The sequence below is a fragment of the Rhinoraja longicauda genome, chromosome 24, assembly GCF_053455715.1.
Source record: "Rhinoraja longicauda isolate Sanriku21f chromosome 24, sRhiLon1.1, whole genome shotgun sequence".
Classification (NCBI taxonomy): Eukaryota; Metazoa; Chordata; class Chondrichthyes; order Rajiformes; family Arhynchobatidae; genus Rhinoraja; species Rhinoraja longicauda.
The window spans coordinates 23,757,033-23,770,738 of NC_135976.1; the positions used below are offsets into that span (position 1 = coordinate 23,757,033).

Below are 13,706 nucleotides of genomic sequence, written 5' to 3' on the forward strand. Positions count from 1 at the left end.
CTGAGGATCCTTCAATGCTTCTACTCTGGGGCTGTAGAAAGCATCTTGTCCGGAAACATCACAATCTGGTTTGGGAATAGCTCTGCCCAGGATAGGAAGGCTCTGCGGAGAGTGGTGCGTTCAGCTGAACGCACTATGGGAACTACACTCGCCCCCCTGCAGGACCTATACATCAGGAGGTGCAGATCCAGAGCCAGCAACATTATGGGGGACCCCTACCACCCCAGCAATGGACTGTTCCAGCTGCTACGGTCAGGCAAACGCCTCCGCTGTCACGCTGTGAAAACAGGATGAGACAGAGTTTCTTCCCACAGGCCATCAGGACTGTTAGCTCTCATATCACCAGGGACTAATTTAATTTACTGTATTAATTTATTTTTTGTGTTAAAAAAAAATTCTATTCTGTTTTGTAGTTTTAGCACAATCCATAGGCGTTGCCACTTTCATTTCACTGCACATCTTGTATATGTATGTGACAAATAAAGTTAATGACTTGATGACTAGGGGGAACTGAGAGAAAACAGTGAAAGTTCAGAAGAAAATCCATTGTTGGAGATTAGATGGCAATGAATGAAAAACCAAGAATAATTCCACTGAACAATAAAAGTTACATTTTAGAAGGATTATGTATAAACTATGGAGGTTACGAAAAACAATGCAGATGGGTTACACCCTAATGCTCTAGTCAAAGGATGGCATATCTGGATGTATATCACCATCAGTAATAGGGAAATTATTGGGCAAAATTCAGAATTAACCATATTTAAAAAGGCAGGGATTGTTCAAAGATAATCATTTTAGCCTTGTTTGGGTGATTTCCTCTCTGACCAATTTTACTGAAATTTTGAATAGACAAAATGCTGGAGTAACTCAGCGGGACAGGCAGCATCTCTGCAGAGAAGGAATGGGTGACATTTCGGGTCAAGATCCTACTTCAGACTGATGATGATGAAGCCTACCTTGACTTAAATATTTGCACGGTTAACAGTGATTAATGAGGACAATGGGTTTGACGCAAGTACAAGGACTTTAGAAATGTATTTCACAAGGTCCCATATGGGAGAATAAAAGGTTAGAGCTCATGGATCTAGGACAAACTGGATTCAAAATGAATTGATTATAAAAATTAGAAGGCAATGGTGGAGGGTTGCTTTGTGATTGGAAGCCTGTTACCAATGGTTTTTAACCACAGGGATTGTTTCTGGGACTTTTATTGTATACAGTAATAATTTGGATGTGAAAATAACAGGTCTGATTTAATACCATTCAGGGATTATAGCAAGTAGTATTCTCAGGCCAGGAACCCGAGGGAAGACTTGATTGATGCAAGTTATGCAAGTAGATACAGCACATTTCCCATAGCAAAGATATGCAAAACAGCACGAGTTTAACACAAAGGCTAGGACGATTAGAAGTGTGGGGATGGGAAACAGCAACAGGAGCTTTTGCAACATGTCACTGACTGGATGAGTACTTAAATTGTCAATACATTGAAGCTGGAGTCAAGTATAAATAAGTATTCAATAGTTGCCATGAATACAGTGGGCCAGAGAGCCATAATGTCAATGTTCAACGACCATGAAATAGTTTAATGAGTTGTATTGCTGTTTGTGGAAACAAGGAACTGAGGATGCTGGTTTATACCAAAAATGGACACAGTGCTGGTGTAACTTAGCGGGTCAGGCAGCATCTCTGGAGAAAAAGGCTGGGTGATGTTTCTGGTTGAGACCCTTCTTCAAACTGAAAGTGGCAAGGGGGTTGAAGCTGGAAGCAGAAAAAGACTGGGACCAATCATGGCCGGCCACAAATTACCTCGGTCCGGTAAGCCCATTGTTGGCTAGGGAAGGTTTGATCTCAAGAGCGAAAGGTGGAGAACTGTGAAACTGCTAAAACGACTAGGGTGGATGAAGGGGGTAAGTAGGTTACTTAAAATTAGAGAATTCAATGTTCATACCGCTGGGTTGTAAGCTACCCAAGTAAAATATGAGGTGCTGTTCTTCCAATTTGCACATAGCTTCACTCTGGCAATTGAGGCCCAGGACAGAGTGGGCAATATGTGAATAAGGAGAGTTGAAAAGGTTGGCAACCCCGGGAGATCTCATAGGCCTAGGCAGACAGAGTGCAAGTGTTTAGCGAAGCAGTCACTGAGTCTACGTTGGTAGACTGTATTAGTTGTATGCCAGATATACCCAAGAGTCATGGCATGATCCTGATCCAGGAGCGTAAACACCAGGGGGAACAAGAACATTTATAAGAATAAAAACATCGGTGGTGACTGTGAAAGAGCAAACAAACATCTTGAAAATTACTATTCGAAAATGGTGAGCCAAAGACACAATGAGATTTTAATTGCATTGGGAAATTATTTAGGAGTTTTTATAGAAACTAACATAGAAAGTGGGATTATGAAAGAGCAAAGTGGTTGATTTGGGATAAAAGGTCGTGACACAAATTAAGATAATTTGACCGTGGTGTCTAACAGCTGTGTTGTGCAGCATGGCACATTGGATGGCAAAGTTGAAGGTGTTTCAGATAAATTGACAAATCAGAATAAAATGTTAGGAGAAAAAATGATTTGGGATGACTATTAATGTGACAGAAACACTCAGCACCAAAGTTGAAGCTTGAAAATTCTTTTATCTGGTGAAATTGACTTACAAATTGGGTGGATTCAGAGTACTGAGGAACAATGCCCATTTTTACATAATTATCGAGGGGGACTGAATTTGCTTACTGAATGAAGGGCAGGGTAGACTTAGGCATGCTGCTAAAATTGATTAATTTGTGCAGAAAACTAATCTCGATGTACGTGGAGTACGCCATACAATTCTGAGCAGTTAAAAGCTAGAACACGTAATTATACATTCAAATTGTGTGCAGAACTGGCAACATTTATAAACATTTTCAGTGGAGAAAAAGCTCAGATTCCAATTCCTGCTAATATATCAATCAATACTGAATCTCCAAACTCTGCTTTTAGCATGTTTCAGAGTTCAGAGATCTGCTTTCAGCAGGTATGGTCATGCTTAAACAAATGTGGAGGTGCAAATTAAAGCCGTCAACTAGCCGTGTTTATTTAAGCATGTGCATTCTGAAGAAAACTTTGATGGCAAGATCATGACAACTGTATGCGCCTTTGTAAATCTGCAAAGATGTGAAGCTTGGCATAAAGACAATGGAATACTATGATTCATTCAAATTCTATCTTTGATTACTTCATTAGATTCTCCAGTAAAGTTGGGAAATCTACTTTTTTGGATTATCTGAATAACTAATTTCATGGTTTTAATCATTATTGACATGCGTATCTTTAATTGTTCTAGGTTTTAAGATCCCATCAAGTGTTCCAAAGAATATATAGACATTCACGACTTGCGCAAGGGTTACGTTCCGTAAATCCTTATGCAAGTCAGATTTTTTGCAAGTCGGAATCACCATAAAACTTGGTAGAATCTAATAACTGCAGATGTGGGTTAATACACAAAACACCAAAAACTGAAATAACTCAGCGGGTCAGCCAGCATCTCTGGACAACATGGATAGGTGATGTTACAGGTTGGGAGCCTTCTTTAGTCTAACGAGTTACTCCACCATTTTGTCTCGATTTCACCTTAAAACTAGGCGTTGATGCCGCTGGTATGCACCAGCCTGCCCTTCTTCACTAGCAGCCGCACCGTCCGGTTGCCATAGCTATTGTTACGACTCACATTGTAGGCCCTGGCCAACAGAACTTTCATCAAGCTGCCACTACCAACAGGACGCAATCGGTCACCATGGAGTTCCCTCCCCTTCCACCAGTTGCCGCTTCTTCCTGTGGGCCACGGCTTTGTCCACTCCGTCACCCCCACTCCACCTTCTCCCCTGCAATTGCCGATATGTTCCACATTGGAAGATGTCGTCGACTCTGGGGGGAGGAGGAGGCAGTGTTGGTGGGGGAGTAGACAAACCAACGGCCGACAGGAAGAAGAGGAAGCTCGTGATAGATAAGGCTCGTGACACATAGTGTCGGTGATGGCAGCCTAAAGAAAGCACTGGCGACCTGGGGCTACAACATAAGCTGCAACAGCTACATCAACCGGATGGTGTGACAGCAGGTAAGGAGGACGCGCTGGTGTACCTTGTGGAAGATGTTGGTGACTCGGGCTGGAGCTGCTCTCCATTGCCTCCCTTGTTCTCACTCAGCTGCCCAGTATCCCACCAACAATGGCCAAAACAGGAAGAGTAACAAGCCTAGGCGGCGTTTTTATATCTATGAAGCAACGGGAAGCCCTTCCCCCCCCCCCCCCCCCCCCCAACTGCAATTACACAGGCCATTCAGGAAATAGGATCACCTATTGTGAATTGTTTACGCAAGTACACGTTTACACAATTCACCTATACATAAGCCAGGGAGTGTCTGCACGTCTTTTAAGGTGTGCTCATAAAGTTCTCAGAAGACTAATGTATAATACTAAATTGCAGAGTAATCTTTGAAAGAGCTTTTAGGATTTCCAGCACACTGTCAAAGTTATTTAATAGTTTACCTCGGAAATCAGACAAGTACTTGATTTTGGCCTTTTAACAATTCTGGCTCAAGTTCCATATTTTACCAATTCTAAAATGACTAATATGACAAACATGCTGTATTTGATCTGCTCATTGGCAAGTTACATATTTGTCAGGTCTTGGGTCAAGCTAGAATGGTAATTAGCCATCCGTCCCACTATTTTACAACTGAACTCCAAGTGTCACCCCTTAATTACAATGTGGCTTAGAATTGGCCCTCCAGGTGAATTCCAGACTGGCAATTGATAATGAAAAATATTTAGGAAACCTTTGAACAGATGTGGAATGAACAAATGAGGAATGAAAAATGGCATTGAATGATTCATAATATTCCATTGAAAGTCTATATGCCAAGCGTCAAACCTACACAGATTGTACATAGCAATGATTATGATTGTCATGATTATGAATTACAAAGAAAATGAGTAGTCATTCAATTCAGTCTGAAAAGGTGACTATATTAATAAAAGACAATCAATTCAAGTGTCCAACAGGCTGATTTAGGGCTTGGAAAAAATTATGAACTTGGCAAACAAAGAGGACTAAAGGCAAAAGCAGAGTATGATTAGATATGGACCTGCTGCTTTTGTTTTTTAAGATGTCCGTTGACAAGGGTAAGTCGTGAAGAGATACTTAAATTATATAGCCATATTCATGACGCCTGCCTAAAAAGTGATTTAGGACATTCAAAGATAATTCTATTCTTCAATCACAATTTAAATACAGCAATATTGCACCATGGATAATGATTCTTCAGTTTAAAAGAAAACAACAACCATGAAGTAAAAATTCTAAAATTTCTTTGGGAAAATAGGTTCTAATATTAGAATCAACATTTTAGGCAGATCTAGTATTCTTTTCGGAAGCAATAAGAGAGCAGAAGGATGTAGAAAGAAAAAGGATGGAAAAAATAAACAAAGCACTGCAATTCACTCAAGTGGCAACTACATGTGTGTGATTCTAAGAAAAGTTGCATTAAATATATAAATGTTATTAACTGCGATGTAACCAATTCTGGCTATGTATATTTGGGAAATATTGTAGTCAAAATATTGGAATGGTGTTATTTGATGGATATAAAGGTAAATTACTATATAATGTATCCCGTACTCAAAATATTACATTGGTCACATCACTGCTGATAACTCTACTTCAGTTGCCAAATACCATGACCACTTAGAGTTGCGCTATTTTAAAAAGATATTTCTCCAATTCCACCCCAAGCAAAATAAGCCTAGACTGTCAATCGTTTTTGCCAAAGCTTTGCTTCAAATGGATAACTGATGCATCTCTGGCAATTCTTTGTTAAAATATAAAATCTAAGTTTAAAATCAGGATCTCAGGGCTGCATGGAGATCTGCAATACGTACTGGCACTCCGTGAGCCATCAGAGTGTTAGGATTCATGATGGTGACCAGCTGATGCAGAAGGTCAGGCTGGGATTCAAACAGCTCAGGCGCCAGTCTCTTCATAACACTCTCCAGCTGTTCTGCCACGTATGCTGGTGCTCCATACCATGTCTTAGGCTCTCCCCTAATTAGTTTTAAAAGAAAATTAGAATCCATGAACTTGAGATTATAAAGCACTCTACTGTTTATGGAAAAGTGATCAAAATATAAATAAACTATCAGGACTCTTTTTAAATTACAGGTGGCAGTGGATTCGAGATCATTCTAAAAAATTGTTGACATCCAATGCTGAAACAATTATATTTGTTGCCTAATGAGAGAACCCAAGCTACAGCTCCTGATGATATAAATAAAAACAAATATTTTGCCAAGATAGTAGTACCTACAGAAAAAAATGATATGGCAATAATTCAGAGCCCTCCATACCCGTCAACTGAAAGGTAAAGCAGCACACTAAAATTGGAATGGGATGCAAGAGACACTTATAGATACAGGCTAAATTATCTACAAATAACAAAATACATTTATTTCCGTACCTTCTGTAGAAATGGAAAGTGTGTTTTGTTTTACCTACACTACCTTTCCACCCACAATCACTTCCTTTTTTTCCCCTAATTCCACACAAAATCTTGAGTTCTGAACTATTGAGCAGTTGAGTCATTTTATACATTTACATTTATGATTGCACTAGCAATGTTAGATATATCATCTAATCTGATTTAATTTGTTATTTACCCAAGCATTCTGAAAATTATACTAATTCAAGTAAACCTATAGACAAATCCATCCATATCTCCAATACATTCTATATTTTAGAGATTAAGGCCAACCTTCTGTGGATTGTTCTCAAAAAGCAAATTATCTGACATTACATCTCAAAAATCCTTCAGTTCCTACCATTAAAGCCAAATTCACATGATTCACATCCCAAGATTAAGGTTTTTTTTAAATGGAAATTTTCCAAAAGATACTAAAATGTCAGAATATATTAACAGCTCAAAATGCTATTCTGAGAAACCTTTGAAATTGTGAAACTTTGCAGCATAATGCGGATGACAAATCCACCATGTTTGGATCTCTACACTACATCAGTATTTTGAGGCTGCTTGACAGACACACGTTAATGGATGAGGAAAAGTTTTCTCAGAACAAATATGATGACTTTGAGCCATTATTTAAGTTCTGGCCATGAACTTCATTCCTTATCCAATGTCTCAGAGAAGGCAGAATGTTCAAAGCTATAGCGTGATTTTTTAATCTAATCTGAGCAATTGATATTATATTCTTTCCTTGCCAAGCATTTTGTGATATATAGGTATCACTAAGAATTTATTGTCAGTGAGAAGGGGATGTAAAAAGAACATAAGAAACTATAGCAGGAGCAGGCCATTTGACCTCTTGTGCCCATTCTGTCATTCACCAAGACCATGGCTTATTTTTTAATGCTGTCTATGTATTGAAGATACTGCCAGCATTGAGAAAAACAATGAGCATTAACAATAAAATCAGTATTTCCAGTCAGTTGGTTGCCTGTTTGATTTTGTGAAAAGCAAGACATGTGGGGGAAAGAATGTCCACAATACTTTTTCAGAATGGTGTTGAATGCATACGGTTCCACTTTTATCGATTGGATGGTAATTTGCAGGTAATTTCTTATACCAGCATTTATTCCAAGTTTATTTCACTAAATATAAAAATTTCAATGTTGAGGATTCCCAGTGTAATCCTATATATCATCATCATGGTGATATTACTGGATAGGACATACCCAGGGATCACGATGGCAGTCTACAATATTTGACAATGTTAACATGAAACAGCTGCTTTGCAGGGCAGCTTACCCAATTTTTTTCTTAGATCCACAGAGATAGTGAAGGCAAGTTGTAAGGACTTGGGTTTTTATCAAATCTGAGGTAGGGTTCTACATCTGTTTGTTTTAATATGTATCGGTTAATGTCTATAGATTTGCTGGAACAGTTCAGAGAGTAGTTAAAATTCACCACATTGCCTCAGGTCTGAAGTCACATAGGCTGTCTTCCTTGAATTCATCGTCTTAAGACCTAGAGGGGTTTTTTAGCTGGCAATATTACAAATAAGAGCCTTGCATTAAATCAAATTTAATTTCTCCATTGGCACAGAGGGATTTGAACATGTGTCTACATACTTAGTTCAGACCTTCAATCTCCAGTCCAATAACCTAACCATTATGCTAACATCGGTTTAACTGTCTACTATAATCTTTGTAATAATGCCCAATTCTCCATGAAATCAAAAAAAAATTCAACCCTTGTATTTTTAATAACCCATTCTCATTTTCCAAATGTTTCTTTGACCAACACTGGCCCTCAGTTCCCACATAACCTATTGTGACAGCCTAAATCCTTCATATTTGGTCGTCTTGTGGTTTACCACCCTCAAACATTTATGTTCCTCCAATTCAACCATTTGGTCACCAAGCCGTGAAATTCCTTCCTTAAACTTCAACCAGAGTAACCCTTTAAAGGCATTCAACATAATTGGCATCTTTGACATTTATCACAGACCTTCTTTTGTCCCTTCCTCACCTTTCACTGCATTTAAAATTTGTTTGACTCACTTGTTCTGCTACGGATGAAAAATCATGGACCTGAAATATTAATTGGTTCTCTCTACACATGATGATTGATGCCTGACCTGCAGAGTAACTCCAGTATGCTTTGTTTTATTTCATAATCCCAGCACTTGCAGTTTTTTTCCTATTATTTAGTTAACATTCAGACAGTTTATACCTTGGAATAAGTTGAAGTTTTAAAACAAAAATAAAGGACTTTTTAATTTTATTAAAAAAAGGTCTTGCATTTGCTTCCACTCCTACAAAACTTAATAACGGTCAATAAATTATTGATGTTGACAGTCAGGGCTCAATAAAGATCCCTCCCCATCACAACCCCTAGAATGCTAAAGAATGAAAGCTTAAAACACTAATTTATCACAACATTCAACGTGTGGGCAACATATACAATTAAGCATCCAAGCCGAGTACTGCCCAAAAAAATCACAGCAAAAACACTGATAACATCAGAAGATTACCCAGCTTTCTCCAGCTCATCTGACAGTTATTTCTGGAACTTATGCAGCTTGGGATATTTTTTGTATAATTATAATTTGGTTAAGGATAAGAATAAAGTATAAGGTTCTACTTTTTTTTCCATGCCAAAAGGAAAGCCTATAATTAAGGAAATGGCAAGCAGCAACTTCAAAAGTAATTAAGATTAGGGAGTCAACATAGATTTATGAAAGGATGATCATGGTCAAATCGGAGTTTGAGGTTTCAGCGAGCAAAGTAAATAGGGTACAAGAACTTTCAGACAGTCTTCAATGAGATGCTACGCAACATGTTATTAAACAAAATTAGTGCACAAGGATTGGGGCAATATATACTGATGTGGATTATGAATAAGCAAAAAGCACAAGAATACATAGACTGGGGGGGGGGGGGGATGTGACCAATAGGAGGTCATAGATACGAGCGTTAGGGTTGCAGCTGTTCACAACTACCATTAATGATTTGGAAGAAAGAACTAAATGTAATAATATCTAAATATATTCATGACATAAAACTGAGGCTGGTTTAATGTGAAGGTTGTATGTCTCTATGATTCAATGATGATGCAGAGAGAGTGCACAGAAAAATACAGAGGCAAGAACAAAACACATTGAACATAATGTAGACATATGAGAAGTCATCCACTGTAGTTAAAAAAATAGAAAAGTAAAGTATTTTGTAAACGTTAACAGATTGAAAGATGTTCCTTATGCATAGATCATTGAAAGCTAACATGCAGGCACAGCAACCAATTAGGAAGGCAAACAATCTATTGCCATTCATTACAAGTTCATTTGAGTAAAGGTGTCATAATCCAATCATGCTTGGCCTTGATGAAACCACACCTGGACAGAGAGAAAGTTTGGACTCCCCACTTTTACGTGGGTCTACAATAGAGGGAATGCCAGACTGGTTTCCCAGACTGTTTCCTAGAATGATAGTTTTGTTATATGTGATAAGGTGAGGCAGTGTTTAATTATTCTGTCAAGAATAAGTGATCTTATCAGGGCATTGCAGGGTAGATACAGGGATAAAGTTTTGCCATGGCTTGGATATTTAGAGATATGGGTAAGTTTCAAATTAAAAAGTCAGCTCTTTATGACAGATGAAAAAAAGAATTTACTCAGTGGATTGTGAATATTTAGGACTCGATATCCAAGAAAAAAAAAGATATTTTTGGAGATTAGGGAAATGTTAATACAGAACACTGGCATTGAAGATCGTCCATGACCTTTTTGATTGACATAATTGTGTTCAGGGCTAAAAGGCCTACATTTGCTCCTGCTATTTATATTCTTACACGAAAGTCTGCTTCTTGTGTTCTTAGCCCCTGGAAGTTCTAACCCCTGCAAACTCATCCCTTCAATGAACTACAAGCAGTTGAGCAAACTGTTGCTCCATCTCTGCATGATCAGTTCATTTTTAAACATTGGTAAAAATCTTCAATTTTACAACTGAAGCAAAACCTTGTTGCAAGTTAGTGACTTTCTCACCAGTGTAGATAATTGATTGAATAACTCCAGTGATCCTCAATATGCCAGCAAAAGGAGGAGAAGCACATTCCCACGTACAGCCAAGGTAACTTCATTCCACAAATATCTGCACTGACATGAGTCAGGACTGAAGGTTCCAGAACAGGCATATTATTTAAATTCCATCCTGAATCCAGGTACTCCTTCAAGTAAAAAGACACAAAAATATCAGGTTTCAGAATTACAGTGGCTTTGTATAGTTTAGGATAATTTATTTCGGTTACTGACAGACGTCAACATTATCAAAGTGTCCAAAAGACTGGACATCAGCAGTTCATAGCTGCAAGTATAAATTCAACTTCTTCAACAATCAATCACTGGATTACTTAATTTTAACAAACTCAAAGTTCACCACATAATGTCATAATAATTTGTTGCATGAAAACACTGAACAAAAGTCAATCACCTGAAATCTATCCTTGATTATGATCCTCCTGCTGCTGGAAAATATTCCTCACTTTTACTACAAGAAAACAAGTTATAATTTTCCATTCTACAATTTAATTGTTTTCCATTCTAAGCAATCTGCCTAGTCCCTCAACATAATGAAGCCCTCATTACTGCTCTCATTCTTGATCTATTTTGCACTCTCCAAGGACTACAAATCCTTCCTACAGTATGGTTTCCCAAAATTCGACACTGCACACCTTTCGGGGCGTGATCAGTTTACTAATGCTTGAAAACCTGCTATTTTTAATTTTGAGCCTCTTATCAACAAAGTAAAGACCCTTTCACCTCGAAGAAAAAAAATGATCTTCAATCTATCCTATCTTCAAAGATCTGTAATGCAAACGCCATTAGATTTTCTATTCCTCCAATTTAAGATTGTACCATTCTGTGTTTAGATTGAGCAATTAGAAGTTAAATGTGTGTTATGCAACTGCAATAATTGAAATACCAATTCTGAAGCTTCCTATCATCACATCAGCACCAAATGCATGGCACAAGTCTGGAACATTATGGAAAACTTTTGACTCGATTGCATAAGTGTAGTTCTAACAACAGTTAAGAGATTAAAGAAAGGATAATGCTACCTGCTCAAACGGCCCACCCACCCACCACCCTTCACAATCACATTTGGAACTTGTGAAAGCTACTTCAACTGTATCTCCCAGCCATCCAACCTTTACCACGAAGTAATGACAAAGTCAACAGACAACAGCAGCACTTACAAATTATCTTCCCAAGCAACATACCAGCCTGACATGAAAATAACTTATTCAGTATCAATGGGTCCAAATCCTGAAATTCGACACCTTTCAATAATGTGCAACATTTATCATCACAAGAATTAGAACAGTTCACGAGAGCAGCTCACCGTTACCTTGTGTAATTATGCACAGGAAAGTCTCATCTGTGACAACTTTGTCTCAAATTTTAGATATTCTGAATCAATGCTTGTATCCTTGTTGATAAGTACACCCAAAAATGGTACCAGTGAACTGATTATAACTATTAAAAGCAATGGGCGACACTTTATACAGTCAACCAACGTGTTATATAGCTTACTGTTCCCTCACTGATCCATGAATGCCAACTGCAATTGTAGCAGTCTTTACCCGTTAGTAAGAATTTGGAATTACATTTTGTTGAATTATGTCTACAATCTGGCTGGTTAATCTTAGTTGAAATTCACCAAATAATTTTTCATAACATTTAGTATCATGGAAAACAGCAACACAGGAAATTTACTAAACATTGAAAGAGAGTCTCAGCATGAAATTTGGCCATACTTGGGTTTCAAATTGTGGTTGAACAACTGGTTATTTTGCAACGTATGCAGTTTTATCATTATCACAAACAGAAATTGTAAGAATTACTGAAAAACTCAGTTGACATTTTTAAGGCCAAGAATAGTGTTTCCCAGAATCTTATAAATTTAAAGCAACAGCCATACCTGTTCATCAGGTCGTAATTTAATTTTGCCATTTTTGATGGGAAAGCCACTACCAAATTCTTTAGATGCAATGTCAGCTCCATATTCCACTGTAACATCTTCTTCAATGGTACTAACCAAACGCCAAAATTCCTTCTCCACAAGCTCCGTTGGAACCATCTGTATTTTGACATATTTATAATTTAGAATGGGGAGAGAGAAGAGAAAAAAAAATTGCTCTGTGCGGAATTTTTGTTTCTTTGCAAATTATAAAATATCCATTGTTTTACATTAAGATTTGACTGAAGAGCTTTATGCTCGAACTTAACATTGATATATATATATACCCAACATACTGACAAGAATGCCTGAGCAAAGCATGGTTATTTAAATACAAAGAACATTTGTGTAATAAGCTCCTAAAAATGTATTTTCAAACCTAAAGCACACTCACATGAACTGGCATGTTGAAATAGTCCGATTTAAAGGCATCTGCCATTTCTCCAAATGCACGGAGTGTGTAGTCCCTAGGAGCCTGTTCGAACCCAAAAGCTTCTTGAGGTTTGCTGCACTCCTGTAATCAAAATTGAAATCTTCAGGCAGTACTCAACCCTTGGCAGGCTTCCTACATTAATTGCTGCTATAGATGATATATCAAAAGAAATGTGGGGATATATAGATCTATTTAACCACTATCGCAATGTGTTGAAAATGCAAAGTTTAATCGAGAAAGATAGGATATCTCAAGGTAATCCGCTTCATCAGGTGACAGAGTCAAATTCAAAGATTCTTTTAAGGGCTGAACTGAATAAGATAAAAGGAGGAAAACAAACAGGCTTAGTTTGCAAAATACTTGCAGAAAGAAAAAGCAATTTCATGGAGTCACATCTTCTGTCAACTGAACAGCCTAATATACCTAAAAAGAAAGATAAGCAGTCAAGTGAGCAAATCTATCAATGTTACCCAAAATCACTTATAGAAAGGACTAGAAAAAGTTCCCTACAAGACAGTCTAAAACTGCCTGGACTATAGACTATTTATTGAACTTACCTGAAAACTAGATAAGCATCAGATGCCACAGAAACAAAGGTGCATTTATTTTGGCAAAATACAGCCTTGCCAAAATGTTGTTGCCAGCATTTGAAGCACTCGCAACAAAATCCAAAATGTATGGAAGCTACCTGTTCCACTCGTGTCTGTTGAAAAACAACTTGTGGCAACCCTAGTCCCATTTTCCATCACTTGGGTTGTAGCACCAC

At 37.8% G+C, this 13,706-nt stretch overlaps 1 protein-coding gene across 2 annotated transcripts in view; it reads right to left on the minus strand.

The window, feature by feature from the left end:
* kdm5ba (lysine demethylase 5Ba) overlaps positions 1-13,706 on the minus strand; it is a 121,131-nt gene that overhangs the window by 71,291 nt on the left and 36,134 nt on the right. For both annotated transcript variants that reach the window (XM_078420785.1, XM_078420786.1), the window contains exons 9-12: positions 12,902-13,021; positions 12,469-12,627; positions 10,533-10,714; positions 5,916-6,078 (exon numbers count right to left, since the gene is read on the minus strand). In XM_078420785.1, the coding sequence (XP_078276911.1) occupies positions 5,916-6,078; positions 10,533-10,714; positions 12,469-12,627; positions 12,902-13,021 (624 nt within the window). The remainder of the gene's footprint in view (positions 1-5,915; positions 6,079-10,532; positions 10,715-12,468; positions 12,628-12,901; positions 13,022-13,706) is intronic.